Here is a 12947-nt window from a genome sequence, read left to right on the forward strand (position 1 = left end):
GAGCTTAGATCATGCATCCACCATTCATGCAAAGCACACAGCCTCCAACTTGCCTCTCAACACTTTGCAAGGGGCTTCCTGAAAATTTTCTAAGCCAGTGCTAAGCCATCTTGTACACTACCCCAGGGCCAATTCAGGGATGGCTGGGATACTTAGCAGCAGCTTGATTGAATTTCCTTCACCCGGAAGGCGATCAGGGAGGCCGGCAGGGGTTGTCTGTGTAGACGCCTCTAGCAAGCGGGTGAAGGGAAATGGAGTGGTGACGGCTCACATTCCCGAACCCTGAGATGTGGTGGTGGGTGATCCTGTGGCCAGGGCTGGCGGCCACTGCATGACCACTGTCACTCATGCTGCCCCTCTAGAACCAAAAAGGTGTCCAGCCAGAGCCACGGCCTGGGGCAAAAGGCTGGGAAGTTTCTACCCACTGAGCAAACGCTTTCTTCTCCTTTCACTTTGCTGTCCCTCGTCTGCCTGTTTCCAGCCCCCAGAGTTCTAGAAATCAAAGCACAAAGCCTGGATCTAAAGGCTCTTGGTCTTATCCACTTCAATCCTATCTGCCTGTAAAATGGTGCAGTATACAAGTCCGTTGGGCCCCAATTTCTGTCTTTGCTCCACCACTGATCATGTCTTCTTGGCCTATCTGTGTTACCTCTCAGCCAGGTTTCCTCGCCTGTAACATTGAGACTGTAATACACAGGCCATGTATTGCTGTCAGGGACTACTTTCTGGTCATTTGTGTTATCTCATCGCATCCTCAGCCCTCAGCCCTAAGCCTGGCATGTAGGAAACGCTCAGGCAGTGTTCACTGAATGACTTAATGATTGTATGTAAAGAACCCATTGTTGCCTGACACAATGAGCACTCAATAAATACCAGCAAGCCACTTGGCTGGGTGGTCAGGTGGTCCCCACCCCAACAGGCTGTTAGGTATAGGAGGGGCTCAGGGTTCTCATGACAACTGAGGGCGTCTGAGCATAGCTCTGAGGGGGCCTTCTCCCTTGACTCCTCAAGCTTCAGGCCTGTTACAAAGTGGGAACTGTAGGACTCCTCTCCCTGACAGAATTCCAATTTTACAAGGGTAGTTCTCAAAATTAAGAACTTGGGAAAAACCAAGATATTGGGGTGTGTTTCGTGTCAGTTTTGAATTCTTAAAAGATCAAGTGCTCTAGGAACATCAAGGCCAGTGCTCTCCAACCTGGGCACCCTCAGCAGAGGCGGGCGGACTCCTCCATGTGCCCCTCATGGACCTGCCTGTTGTCCCCCAGCTCCCTGCATCTGCAGCAAGCCTGGACGAGGCCGGAAGTGCCCGCATGGGTGGGATTCTGGCCTCTCTAGTCCATGGCCAGGGAAAGCATAGAGCTGCCCAAGGGTGACAGAGGTGCTCAAAGGGCAGGAGGGGCCAGGCTCAGCCCTCCATCTACACAAGGGACCCGGGACAACAGCGAATCGGGAGCACCCAGGCTGGCAGCTTGGAGCACTTGGGGGCTCTTCTGACCTTGGGTCTTGCTGGGCAGAGAATGCTATGAGGGATGGAGAGGCTGGACCACACCCGCCACCACCTGTCACATGGCCTTGCCTCTTAGGCTCACAGGGACCCCAGAGGAGCTGCAGAAAGGTGTCAGCTTAGACACCTCCAAAAAGCCTCTGATCTAAAAGTACAGGATTTTGGAACCACAGGAGCCCAACAAAGTCCTCCACTCCAGACCTCCTGGGAAACACTAGATAAGAGTAGGTGACACCGGGCCTGGTGGCTCGCGCCTAGAGTTCCAGCACTTGGGCTGAGGCAGGAGGATCATATGAATTCAGCTTGAACTACAAGGTGAGACCTTGTCTCAAAGAACCATTTTTTTTTTTTAAAGGTCAAAGATTTCTCTTTATTGTGGACTCGTTAGAGGCTTGATAAGCTAATACACTATGTTGACTTCTAAGATGGCAATGCCAGGTTATTTTTCTAAAACTCATGGACCAGGAAGGGATTTATTGTCTCCAGCTGACTTTGGAAGGGGAAGCCTGGGGTTCCTGAGCCAGATCAGACACCGATGCCCGCCTTCTACAGACAAGCTCCCTATACTTGTAGCATACAGAGTCCGAGGGCCCACGCAACTCTGGAAGGCTTGGCTTTGACACTGTAGAACCTGCAGCGCGGGCAGCTTGCTCAGCCTGGGCTTGTGTTCTCATCTGTACAGAGGGCCCATCCTGCCCACCTCACTGGGTTGGGCGCAGGCGGAAATGACATCACTGTTACCATCCATCACCATGGCAACATTCATGGCTACCTAAGCTAACTCTGCTGCGTGCGTCAGCCCATGTCAGCTCTGCCGTGCTGTCTGTGCAGGATCTTTCTGTCCCCGCCGTGCTGGTGAGGAAACTGAGGCTCAGCAGGGAAAGCAATTTGCCTAAGTCTCCAGGGATTGAGCGTCAGGGCTGAGGTGCGAAGCAGGGCACTCATGGAGCCGGCACTCAAGCCAGTCCCTGCCTGCCTGTGGGAGAGCCATGTAAGATGTAACGGGCCGTGGCTTCTCCGGGGGAGGGTCTCTGGCTTTGCCTTGCAGGCTTCAGAAGCTAGGGGCCCCTATTCTCCTGGGCTTCGTCTAGGGTCCAGGGGGTCTATGGCATCTTAGTGATGAGAGCCAGGGCCGAGTGGGAAGGCTGGGGGTGGACGAGGGCTGGGAGGGAGACTCTCCTCAGGCGTCATGTTCTCCCATCCTGGAAGGGGCCTTGGAGGGGACCCACGTAGCCTTGATGCCGCAGAACTTCTGGTTGAGTCTGTCTACTACAGGCTACCCACAATGGAACTTGGGGTTCAGGGGCAGTGTATGAGTGGCTGAGAACTGAGAACAGGGCTACTGCTGGTGCCTTCAGTGTCCAGGGACTCCTGAGGCTTGGAGGGCTCCCTGTGGATGACCTCTGACACCTGGCCTGCTTTGGAGAAAAGCTGAGGCCCTGAGAGGAAACCACCCTGGCTGCAGTTACAGAGTGTGCTCTTGGCCAAGCTGGGAAGGGATCCTGACCACGGTGGGTGGGAAAGACAGGCTTCCCGGATGTGGAAGGTCCTGAGAGCTCACCCCAACCCCAGCCTCTGCGGCAGGTACACATCAGGTTTCTCCTAACTTAGGGCTCATTGTCCGGGGCCCATGGGTAGTGTGGGCCTCAGGGCAGGGCTGGTAGGAGTGTCTGTGGGGCACCAGGGGGATTCTGAGGTGCAGATGTCATTTTAGCATTCGGATTTCACCCAGGTTTGGCACCTGCCTTTGCCACTCCCTGGCTGAGCGCCTCTAGGAAACTTAAGGAATCTTTCTGTTGTAACAGGGCACCGCTGCAGGGCCCTGGGGCTGGCTAGAGGTGGCTAATGTCCTTTCCCAGCCCCCTTGGATTTCTGCTCAGTGGGCCCCACAAGGCCCTGGCAGTGACTATCTTGGCATCATCAATGACTCAGGAAGGCAGCTTCATCCTTATTATGATGCCTGGGGCAGGCCTGCCCATGTCACACAAGCACGATGCTGCCCCATGAAACCTGGGACTGAGCCATTCTGAGAGCTTGTGCATCTGCACCCAGAGCCCAGGCCTCAGGCGTGGCCCTTCTAGTCCAGTGGGAAGGACTTGGCAGGCTGGGCCTATACCCAAGGCTTGGCCGGGTGGTGACAACCACTGTTCTACCCGTGCTTCTCCAACCTCATACTTTCCTTTTCATATTCCTGTTTCTATCACAGGGACCTTACATGGAAGCCCAGGGTGTGTCGGGCTCCGGCTGAAAATGAACCGGAACCTACCGGTTGGCTCTATCGCCAGCTGTGGCAGCCTTAAGAGGCATCTCTGAGGAATCTCTCAGGGTGCCACAGAACAGTTTGCAAACTCCCTATTTATCCCAGGCTCATCCTCTTTTGGGTTGAAAAACAGCATCGAAGAGCGGACCTGCTTTGTCTGCTCCTCCCTTTGAGACTTTCTCCTGGAAGCTTCCTGTTGGCTGACCCTGAAGGGGAGCTTGGGCCAGGGGCTGACCTGAGATTGTGCAGTGAAGGTGCCAGGACACAAGGCTAGCCAGACATCTGGAGTTTGGACCCTGCTCTGCCTCGACCTAACCAAGTGACCATGGGAGAGAACGTCGTCTCTCTGCCGGTGTGTGTTCATCTGCAGGAGGATTTCTCTGGGGAGAAGCTGGGAGATGACAGGAGCGAATACCAGGAGACAGAAGAGCACTCAGCACAGGAAGGTACTACATGAGGCCACCTCGCTGCAGAGATAGGTCAGCTCCGGGCGGGATGCTGGGTCCTTACTCACGCCTCGCCCCTGCGGACCCCGCTGCTTCTGCCCTTAGAAGCCAGCCCTGGGCAGCCTTGCTGCTGCGCCGGCTCTGAACTCGCCCACAGGGGCCACAAGTAGAGCTTGTCTCCTCACGGCTCTAGAAAGGTGTGATGCTGTCAGAAGAGGCCTCGTACCCTCCCTGTCCCAAAGCAGAGGTTGCCATAGCAACTGGGACTGAACTTGGGATTCCAAGACTGGTGCTAGCAGCCCCTGGCTGCCAGAGGGCTCAGGGTCACATGACCCAATGTCCTGACTTCCCTTAGATGCAAGCCTGAGCTGCTTTGGGGTGCACATGGCAAGTTGCTTCTGTATTTTTTAACTGCCTATTGAACTTAAACACACCTGTTATAAATCATGTAACATAAATCCTCAGGTGAGCCTCTTCCAGACTCCCAAATACATTCAGCTTTCCTATCTGAGCCTAGTAGAGGGGTGGGTATTACACCCACTTTACACATTAGGACATTGAGGGCTATGAGTTAAATAGTTTGCTTAAAATCAAAAACAGGGTCACAGCCGGAAGTGAATATAGGTAGGACCAAGTGTGAGACCCAGTGGGGGCTGGGAGGGGCCTCCGAAGGGGAGAATGCTGACTTCTTGAGGGAAAATCCTTTCTTGGAGGACTCTGGTAGCATATAGCATGTAACTGTGGCTTCTCTTGTACTGAGGGATGGTGCCGTTAATGGCTGCCTCCTTGTGCTAAGTATTAAGAAAGAAAGCAGCCAGGGATTTCTTTTCTTTCTTCTTTCTTTTCTTTCTTTCTTTCTTTCTTTCTTTCTTTCTTTCTTTCTTTCTTTCTTCCTTCCTTCTTCCTTCTCTCTCTTTCTTTCTTTCTTTCTCTCTCTCTCTCTCTCTCTTCCTTCTTTCTTTCTTTTTTTTTTTTTTTTTTTTTTTTTGATGGAACCAGGGATTGAAACAGCCCGGGATTGCTAAAACCTGAAACTCAGAAAAGTGAACAAGCCACCAGCCTGCCTTTTCTGGAGACTGTGGCTCAGAAGGGTGGCAGCTGTAAGAGCCTGGCAGTGTGGCAGGGCTCCCTGGGCATCTGCTGGCTAAAGGAATCCTGCCATTTTCAGGAAGGCTAGATCAAAACATTCAGCTCCTATTGTAGTTGCTCCTAAGCCCTGGCCTTTTGGGGTCATTTGGTCAAGGCCGAGGGGTATTGTGGGTAGCGTACCCAGGCCAGCTGAAAGAGTGCTGGGTTGGGTGTTTGCGTATTTCTGAGGAATGGTTTTTAGGACATCCTGCGAGTATGACCCGATCTCCACACCCATGTAGACTGAGACTTTTTTCTTTTTGGTGGTATGGGGATTGAATGCAGGGCCTTTGCATGGAGCTACCTCCCCATTAATAATAAGTGATTATTATTAATCATTACTTAATAATAAAGTGATTATTATTTTCTAGGCAGTGTCTTGCTAAGTCACCAAGGCTGGGCTCAAACTTTCAGTCCTCCTGCCTTAGCCTCCATGAATGCTGGAATTACAGGTGTGCACCACCAAGCCCGGCTGACACTTCTGTCTGTCCAGTAACACTTAGTGCTGATGTGTCCTGACTTTATTTAAATAACTTCTACTGTACAAGCTTTGAAATTATTTTTATGTTTATAGGGTATTTACTTTATACTGCAAAGTTATGAATCTGTTTATAAGGTACACTAACAGGAGTTCCCAGTTTATTCTTCACCAGGGTATTTTTGTTGTTTTGTTTTTTTCCACTGACAACAGGTGGAGGCAGGGAACAGGGTGATTTGTCCATCTGGTGGGTCTCAGCTGAAAAAGCTTAAGAGCCATTTTCTTGGAGTAGGTGGACAGGGAGTGGGTCCTCTTGGGGAATGAAAGTTGGGGAGAGGGAGCTTAGTGGTATTGTAAAAACCAGATTGTCAAGGGCTGACCCCCTTCAGCGTGGCTCCCGCGCCGGACCCCCGGGCTCAGGCCCCATGATGCACGTGGCCCCATAGCACGGGCCTGGTGCAGGGCAGCTCCCGGCCACAAGCTCGAGGTGGTGGAGGTGGGGTTCCCAAGGTACCCTACATGTTAGGGTGAGGATAATCCTCAGGAGGGAAGCCCTCAAGCCATGCCCTGATAAAACCCCAAAGATGAGCCTGAGGGGCAGGCCCATCTGCTTGGCCCCAGCTCCTTCCGGCCCAGAGGGCAGAATACAGCCAAGTTGAAGCTCAGCTCTTTGTGACCCTTAATGACCCACTTCCCCTCAGTTTCCGCATCAGTAATGCAAGTTGTTGATGGGGGGACAGAGGTTTAACTGAGTTAATACATGAAAGGTATACAGCATGGAGCCTGGTCTATGGTAAATGCTTAGTATGTTAGATATTATTATTATTATTATTAATATTATTATTTGTTATTACTGATTATACTGCTCAGAGCCTAGCAGCATGGCTGAGAATGCAGAAGGCCTGCTCAGTGCAGCCCTGCAAACTGCACGATGCACAACCCAGGGTCCCTTTCTCACGGCAACCTCGAGAATGGCATCTCTTGGAGTAACGCAGTGTACAACCTGTGCAGCTGGAACCCTGGCCCTGGATGGCCTGGGAAGCCTTACTCCAATTTTGACCAATAGGTACCACTAGAAGTTGGATCATCAGAGCATGATTTTTTCTTTTAGCGAAATATGGAGACTGGGAATGTGGTAGCTTAGTGGTAGAACATGGGCCTAGCATGCGCAGAGTTGTCTATCCCCGGCATGGGAAAACAAAAAAAGCACAAAGGAGGTGCTGGCCCTGCTCTTGATGCTGCCACAGGATGGTAGACGCCTGCTAGGACCATGGCTAGTCCCCTTCTCTCTGGGCCAGTTTTCCCCATGAGTTTTTTCCAGTGTGACAGGCTGGGTTCATTCAGGATAGCAAATAGGCTTTATCCTATGTACCAACTCTGATGGTTTGGCAGTGATGTTGAGCCACTCTGGGATGTGTGGGAGACTCTATGATTGATTAGTGATGTCTGCACAGGGCAGGCACAGGATGCAATGGTCACATACCTGCCTGCCTTAGATTAGGCCAGAGGTGCTCAATCCAGGCCACCACTTAGAATTACCAGGGATTGAAAAGATTCCAGAGGCCTGGCCTGCATTGGCATTTTAACCCTCAGGCATGGGCCTTGAGAACTCTGGAGCAGATGGCCCTGAGTTCCTTGCAGTCCTGCTCAATCCTTGGTGTCTCCCAGTGTCCTTACTAACCTGGGTCCTCATACCTCCTTGGCCTGGTCTGTCTTCTGCCACAACTTTGTCTTTTCCCAGCAGAGAGGGCAGGAGGGTTAAATGCCTGGCCTTCCTTAGTCTTACTGCTGGGAAGAATACTGTTTGTTAGCTGGGAGAGAGACACTGGCTACAGCCGGGTTGGGGATGACCTAGTGACCTCTGTGGGACACAATGGAGTCTCAGGGAAGAACTGTTCTGCATCTTGAGGACCTCATGGGGCTCAAAAATGCCCACAATGGCTTCAGTCAAGGAAGCCTTGTGACTCCCCTGCTGCCTCTTGAGCTGTGTCCCCAGGGAGGGTGGGGACTGGGGACGAGGTGGAGGCTTGTGAAAGTAGTGTGCCACCAAGCCACAGGCTCGCCCCTGGGCCTTCGGAAGGGGTGGTGGGAGAGGAAGCGCAAGAAAGCTGACAGCCACCAGCCCCCAGAATACAGGGGCTGCCGGGGGCTGGCCCCGGGGGGCGGAAGCTCCCCCAAATTACAGGCAGGGCAGTAGCGGCAAGACATTTCAGGGAGGCCACCCTGGCGTTGCCCCTCCACAGGCCAGAATTCAGCCAGCTTTCCTCGGCCCCTCCTGTCACCCCCTGAGGACCCAGCCCTGGAATTCCAAGGAGCAGGTCATTCCGGGGTGCGACTCCCAGGGGCACAGTCTCCCACCCGGAGCAAAATAGAAGCAATCAAATAACATAGGATTCGATCATATTTTAAAATAAGCTTTATTTAGATTTTTTTTAATATTTTATATTTGCATCCATGCCTTTGAGAAACCTTTCCCACGGGAAAGGTTATTTTCAGCTAACGTTACCCATAACTCATTCGCTATTTGACGTAATTCTCTTAAATAAATCATCCTTAGTAACTCTTAGAATTATCTCCTAATTTACAAAAACTGAAATGAAAAGGAACTACTAAATCATTACCAGGAGTGGTTGCAATTGTATTTTCTCATAAGTAAAGGAAAAAATATAAAAATCAACCAAAAAAAAAAAAAAAAATTTCATGGGGGAGAAAACATTTTCTAAAATTAAGACTCTGGGTGCCTGCTGCGGCCGCTGCTGTTCACCACCAGGGCTTGCTTGTGGCGGGCAAAGCGGGCAGCAGAGCCAGCTGAAGTGCCCTGTGTGCACGTCCCAGCCCCAACCTAGGCTGGAAGGGGCAGAGGAGCCAACCAGGGCTTTCCGTTTTGTTTTAGAGACTTTGGACCAAATAGTCTATCCATTCCAGACGCTCCAGAAAATGAAAATCACCTTGCTGCCTTGTAAGAGCTGAAAATGTCACTGTTAGCAGAAGCGCCACTACTGTGGTCCAGAGGGCGGTGTGGACCGAGCGGTTAGTCATTAAGGAGGAGCAGGACAGGGTCACAGGGCAGTGGGGAAGGAAGGCTGTGTCTGGGGCTCTCTCCTTACCCTGCCTCAGAGTGCACACAGCTCCTGGCAGGGGGAGCCTCGCTGGGGCCAGGGTGGGTCCCCAGACGGGTGGAGGGTCCCGCCAGCCCTCCTCTCCTGTGGAAGCAGACTCAGGCTGCCGCAACAGCTGGGAGGACAGGGCCTCCCTTGAGGGTTCCCAAGAGGCCTAAGTGTGGCTGAAGGACCCGAATGGAATAGGGAAGGCAGAGGGTCGGGTGCTGGACACTATGTCCCCGGCAGCCCCTCCCTGACCATGGGTACCACTATGACACCTGCCTGGCCTGTGTGCAGAATAACTGAGGTCAGGAAGGGCACAGCTGCAGGCAGGAGCGTGCTGACAGCCCTTGGGCAACTACCTCAGGCCCAGGGTCCCTTTCATAGGCCTCTGCAGATGTGCCCCAGTCATCTCTCTCCTTTCCCAATGTCAAGCCCAAGAAGGGACCCGTGACAGCCTGTACTCTGCTCAGAGATTATGTTCTGCATGTCAGATAAATAAATAGAGAGAGAAAGGCTGGAGGAGGGGAGGGGGCAGCAGGGGGCCCTTTCATGCAGGGCAGGAGACAGGAGGGGCAGAGGAGAAAGGAAAAGCAAGCCTGGCATCCGATGGTCCCTGGTTCTGGCCACCCTAACCTCTATGTCGCGGCAGCATGAACACAGAACACACAAGTCAACGGAGATCCCCGCCTCCCGCCCACCCCATGGAAAAATATACATTCCGATATTTACGTAATAATTTAGATAGAATATGTCTTCTGCATTTGTGCAAATAAATTAAACAAGACAATTTTCTTTTTTTCTTTTTTTCCATAAAGAAAGAGACGGCAACGCAATTTAAAAACAGGCAGGCCATTAAAAAGGGCCCGTGTGACCCCTATTAGAAAACCCGGCTGGGAGCAGGCCCTTGACCAGCTGGGCTGGCAAGTCCCTGCAGAGAGCGACCTTACCCTGACGACGGTGGCATTTTGTGGCTAAGGTGACCCAGGCCACCCCAGGAACAGGGATCTGGTCCTGCAGGTTCACACTGGGGTGGGCGGCAGGAGGAGGGGGACATCAAGAACAGACCACATCCTCGGCGAGGAGGCGGGCTCCGGGAGCAGCGGTTTAGACAAGGGACATTTACAAGGACGGAGGGCGCGACAGTTTTGTTATTTACAAATACACAGCAGTCCTTCAAGTTTTCAAGTTTCATAAAAAGGAGGAGGAGGAAGGAGGAAGGAGGGAAGGGGAAAGAAAGAAACCAACAAACCCAACAAAATGGGGGGTGGGGGAAGACAACCAAACATTGAAAAAAAAAAATAATAAACCAGATTAACAAACACAACGGCATCGCTCCGAAGACAACAGAGTTCACAGAGTCACACACGGTTTGCAGTAATGTACATCGGTTACAGAGGTGACGGCGCAGGGGAGGGTCACACGGCGTTTCTGCGCTCGGCACACGCAGCACCCACGCGCGGCAGGGGAGCCGCACGCGCACACGCCCCCCGCCCCGGGACCACGCCCCCCACTCGCTTGCACGCACGGCCACACACACACACACACACACACACACACACACACACCCCACGCACGCGCCCGCGGCGGCAGGCGAAGGCGGCGGTATCACCAGTCCGCGTCCTCCTCTATGTAATAATCAGGGGTGGTACCATCAAAGAGACCGGGGTCGAGGGACTTCCGCTGCTTCCCCCTGGCAAAGACGCGGGAGATGGAGCCGAATCCCATCTTCTCCTTCTTCTTTTTCCGTTTTTGGTCTTCAAGATCCTCTAGTGACTGAGGAGGCACGTGGGGTGGGGAGAAGAACAGAGACGGACTGAGCCGGGTGCTTGGGTCAGGGCGCCGGGGTCGGGGTCAGGGTCAGCGGCAAAGAACAGGTCAGGGGTCGCTGGGGCCAGCACTGCAATGGGCCAGTTCTAAAGCATCTAAGGGACATTGGGCCCCTAGGTCCCAAAGAGGACATCACTCTAGTGGAGACAAAGGTGGCTGGAAGACTGCTGCATGCCTGGAATCGCAGCACTCTGGGCAGCTGAGGCAAGATGAAAGCGGGGCAACTGAACAACTCCGAGAGACCCTGTCTCAAAATAATAATAATGATAAAAAAAAAAAAGCAGGGCTTAGGATATGGCTCAGCGTGAAGGCCCTGCGTTTGATTGTTAGCACTGGGGAAAAAGAAAAAAAAAAAAAAAGATGCTCAGGACTGCCTGGCACATAGAAGCCATCTGCAATAGTCCAGAGTTGCTAGTGCTCTTTGTAGCATTACTTTTTTTATTATTTCAATTCAGTTTGTCCAAGGCCTTAGGAACTTGCCTCAGTCTGCAGGAGCAGGGGACAGGCCAGGACAGCAGGTGTCAGGCTACGGAGGGGGCGGGCAGGGGCTGGTCATGAACAGGACATCCCCGTGGAGCTTCTCCAAGCTCAGTCTGGGGACAGCAAGGACAAGGAAGATAATGACAAGGCCTGCTCTGCTGTGCCCACCCGGTATGGGGGATGGAGGATTGGGATAGGGTTGCATTCTTTAAGTTTTATAAACTGCCAAGCGCTGTGTTCACAGACATGTAGTGGTGTTCCCCATAGAAGGCTGGGCTTCACCCGAGGTGGAGATGCACGACTCCCAGGACGTCCCCAGGGGCTGGGACACCATCTCCAGGGTGAAGTCTCGGGAACCTGGTCTCCCTAAGAGGACCCCGAAGATGGGCACAGCTGGGCCATAGATGCCCTCTGCCTCCCCCTCATGTCATCTGTCCCTCCTGTAGCCCTGTCCTTGCTGACCACAGCATATTAAAAACGCTAAGAATGGGTGAAGCCTGCAGCAGAGACCACCACCTGGGTTATCGGTCTTTAAAGATTAAACCCCAACTGCCAAGGAGGATGGGGGCCAGGACCCCAGGGGCCAGCCTGCAAGTGACCCGGGATGTGGCTCAATGACTGTCCACCTCAGGGGTCTGAGAATGGTAGTAAGGGGGGACAAGCGCCCAGGGGGACAAGTGTGAGGCACGGTCAGATGACATGGGGAAGGCACACCTACCTGTACAATAGGGTTGTGCAGGTTCTTCTGAACCGGGCCGGGACTGTCGCCCTGTGGCCAAAGGAGAAAAAGGAGATGAAACAGCAGAGCACGTGACGCATGGGGAAGGACACTGCCCCTCCTGTGTCATGGGAGACTCCCCCCTACTCCTGAGGCCAGAGGCCTGGGGCCTAGGGCCTGGGTTCACTGAGATATGGTCTGGACCAGGGGTCCTGGCCAGAGGCCCAGAATGTTCCACACCTACCCTCTGCTTTCAACCTTGACACTTTTGATTAATAAGTCAGTGACATGAACAGGCTTCTAGGTTCTGGTCCCAAAGGATCCCCTGCATCAAATGAGTTGCTTCTACTTGCTGGTTCTCATACAGAAATATCTATCTACCTACCTACCTACCTACCCACCCACCTGCCTATCTGTGTGTGTGTGTATGTGTGTGTGTGTGTAAAGCATAAAGAGATGAGGACAGAAATGCACTTGGGAGACGATATAGCTGGCAGCTTCCTCCACAAGCAGCACAGAGAGCCTCTTACTCTGTGGAGCGGCCAGAGGCCTGGACATCTGGCATCATGGAGCCAATGACAAGCAGAGCCGCCGCTCAAAGTTGGGATCCACTCCTCCTGGGCCAGCAGCAGCTCCACACATAGACCTCAGCGTGGGGCTGCCTGAGAGCACCCTCCTTCTTCTCTAGGGAGCCTCAGATCACCCAAGGCAGTGGGACGTTTACAGTGGCGGAACTGCCAGTCCTGCCTCAGGAGAACTCCACTGGTCTGCGGATGAGCAAACAGGCGCTGGATCGGTTACGAGGGCGCCCCCTGGAGGTAGTTTCTAGAATTGCAGAAAGATTTCCCACAAGGACGAAAGTAGTGTCCATGTGACCAATGTCTGTCTGTGTTCTCTAATCTCTGTGCGAAGTCCCGAACTTCGACTTAAATCAGTGACCAGGGGAAGGGGTGGGGCACGGAGGGGGACAGGTGGGGTTCTTGCTGATGCCAGGTCAGATGC

General features: G+C 53.0%; 1 protein-coding gene across 3 annotated transcripts in view; it reads right to left on the minus strand.

Moving 5' to 3' along the window:
• Kazn (kazrin, periplakin interacting protein) overlaps positions 1-12947 on the minus strand; it is an 802099-nt gene that overhangs the window by 26116 nt on the left and 763036 nt on the right. For all 3 annotated transcript variants that reach the window (XM_004637713.2, XM_023722519.1, XM_023722520.1), the window contains 2 exons: positions 11946-11996; positions 10570-10693 (listed from right to left, as the gene is read on the minus strand). In XM_004637713.2, coding sequence (XP_004637770.2) covers positions 10570-10693; positions 11946-11996 — 175 coding nt within the window. The remainder of the gene's footprint in view (positions 1-10569; positions 10694-11945; positions 11997-12947) is intronic.

The sequence above is a fragment of the Octodon degus genome, unplaced genomic scaffold (genome assembly GCF_000260255.1).
Source record: "Octodon degus isolate 3935 unplaced genomic scaffold, OctDeg1.0 scaffold00092, whole genome shotgun sequence".
Classification (NCBI taxonomy): Eukaryota; Metazoa; Chordata; class Mammalia; order Rodentia; family Octodontidae; genus Octodon; species Octodon degus.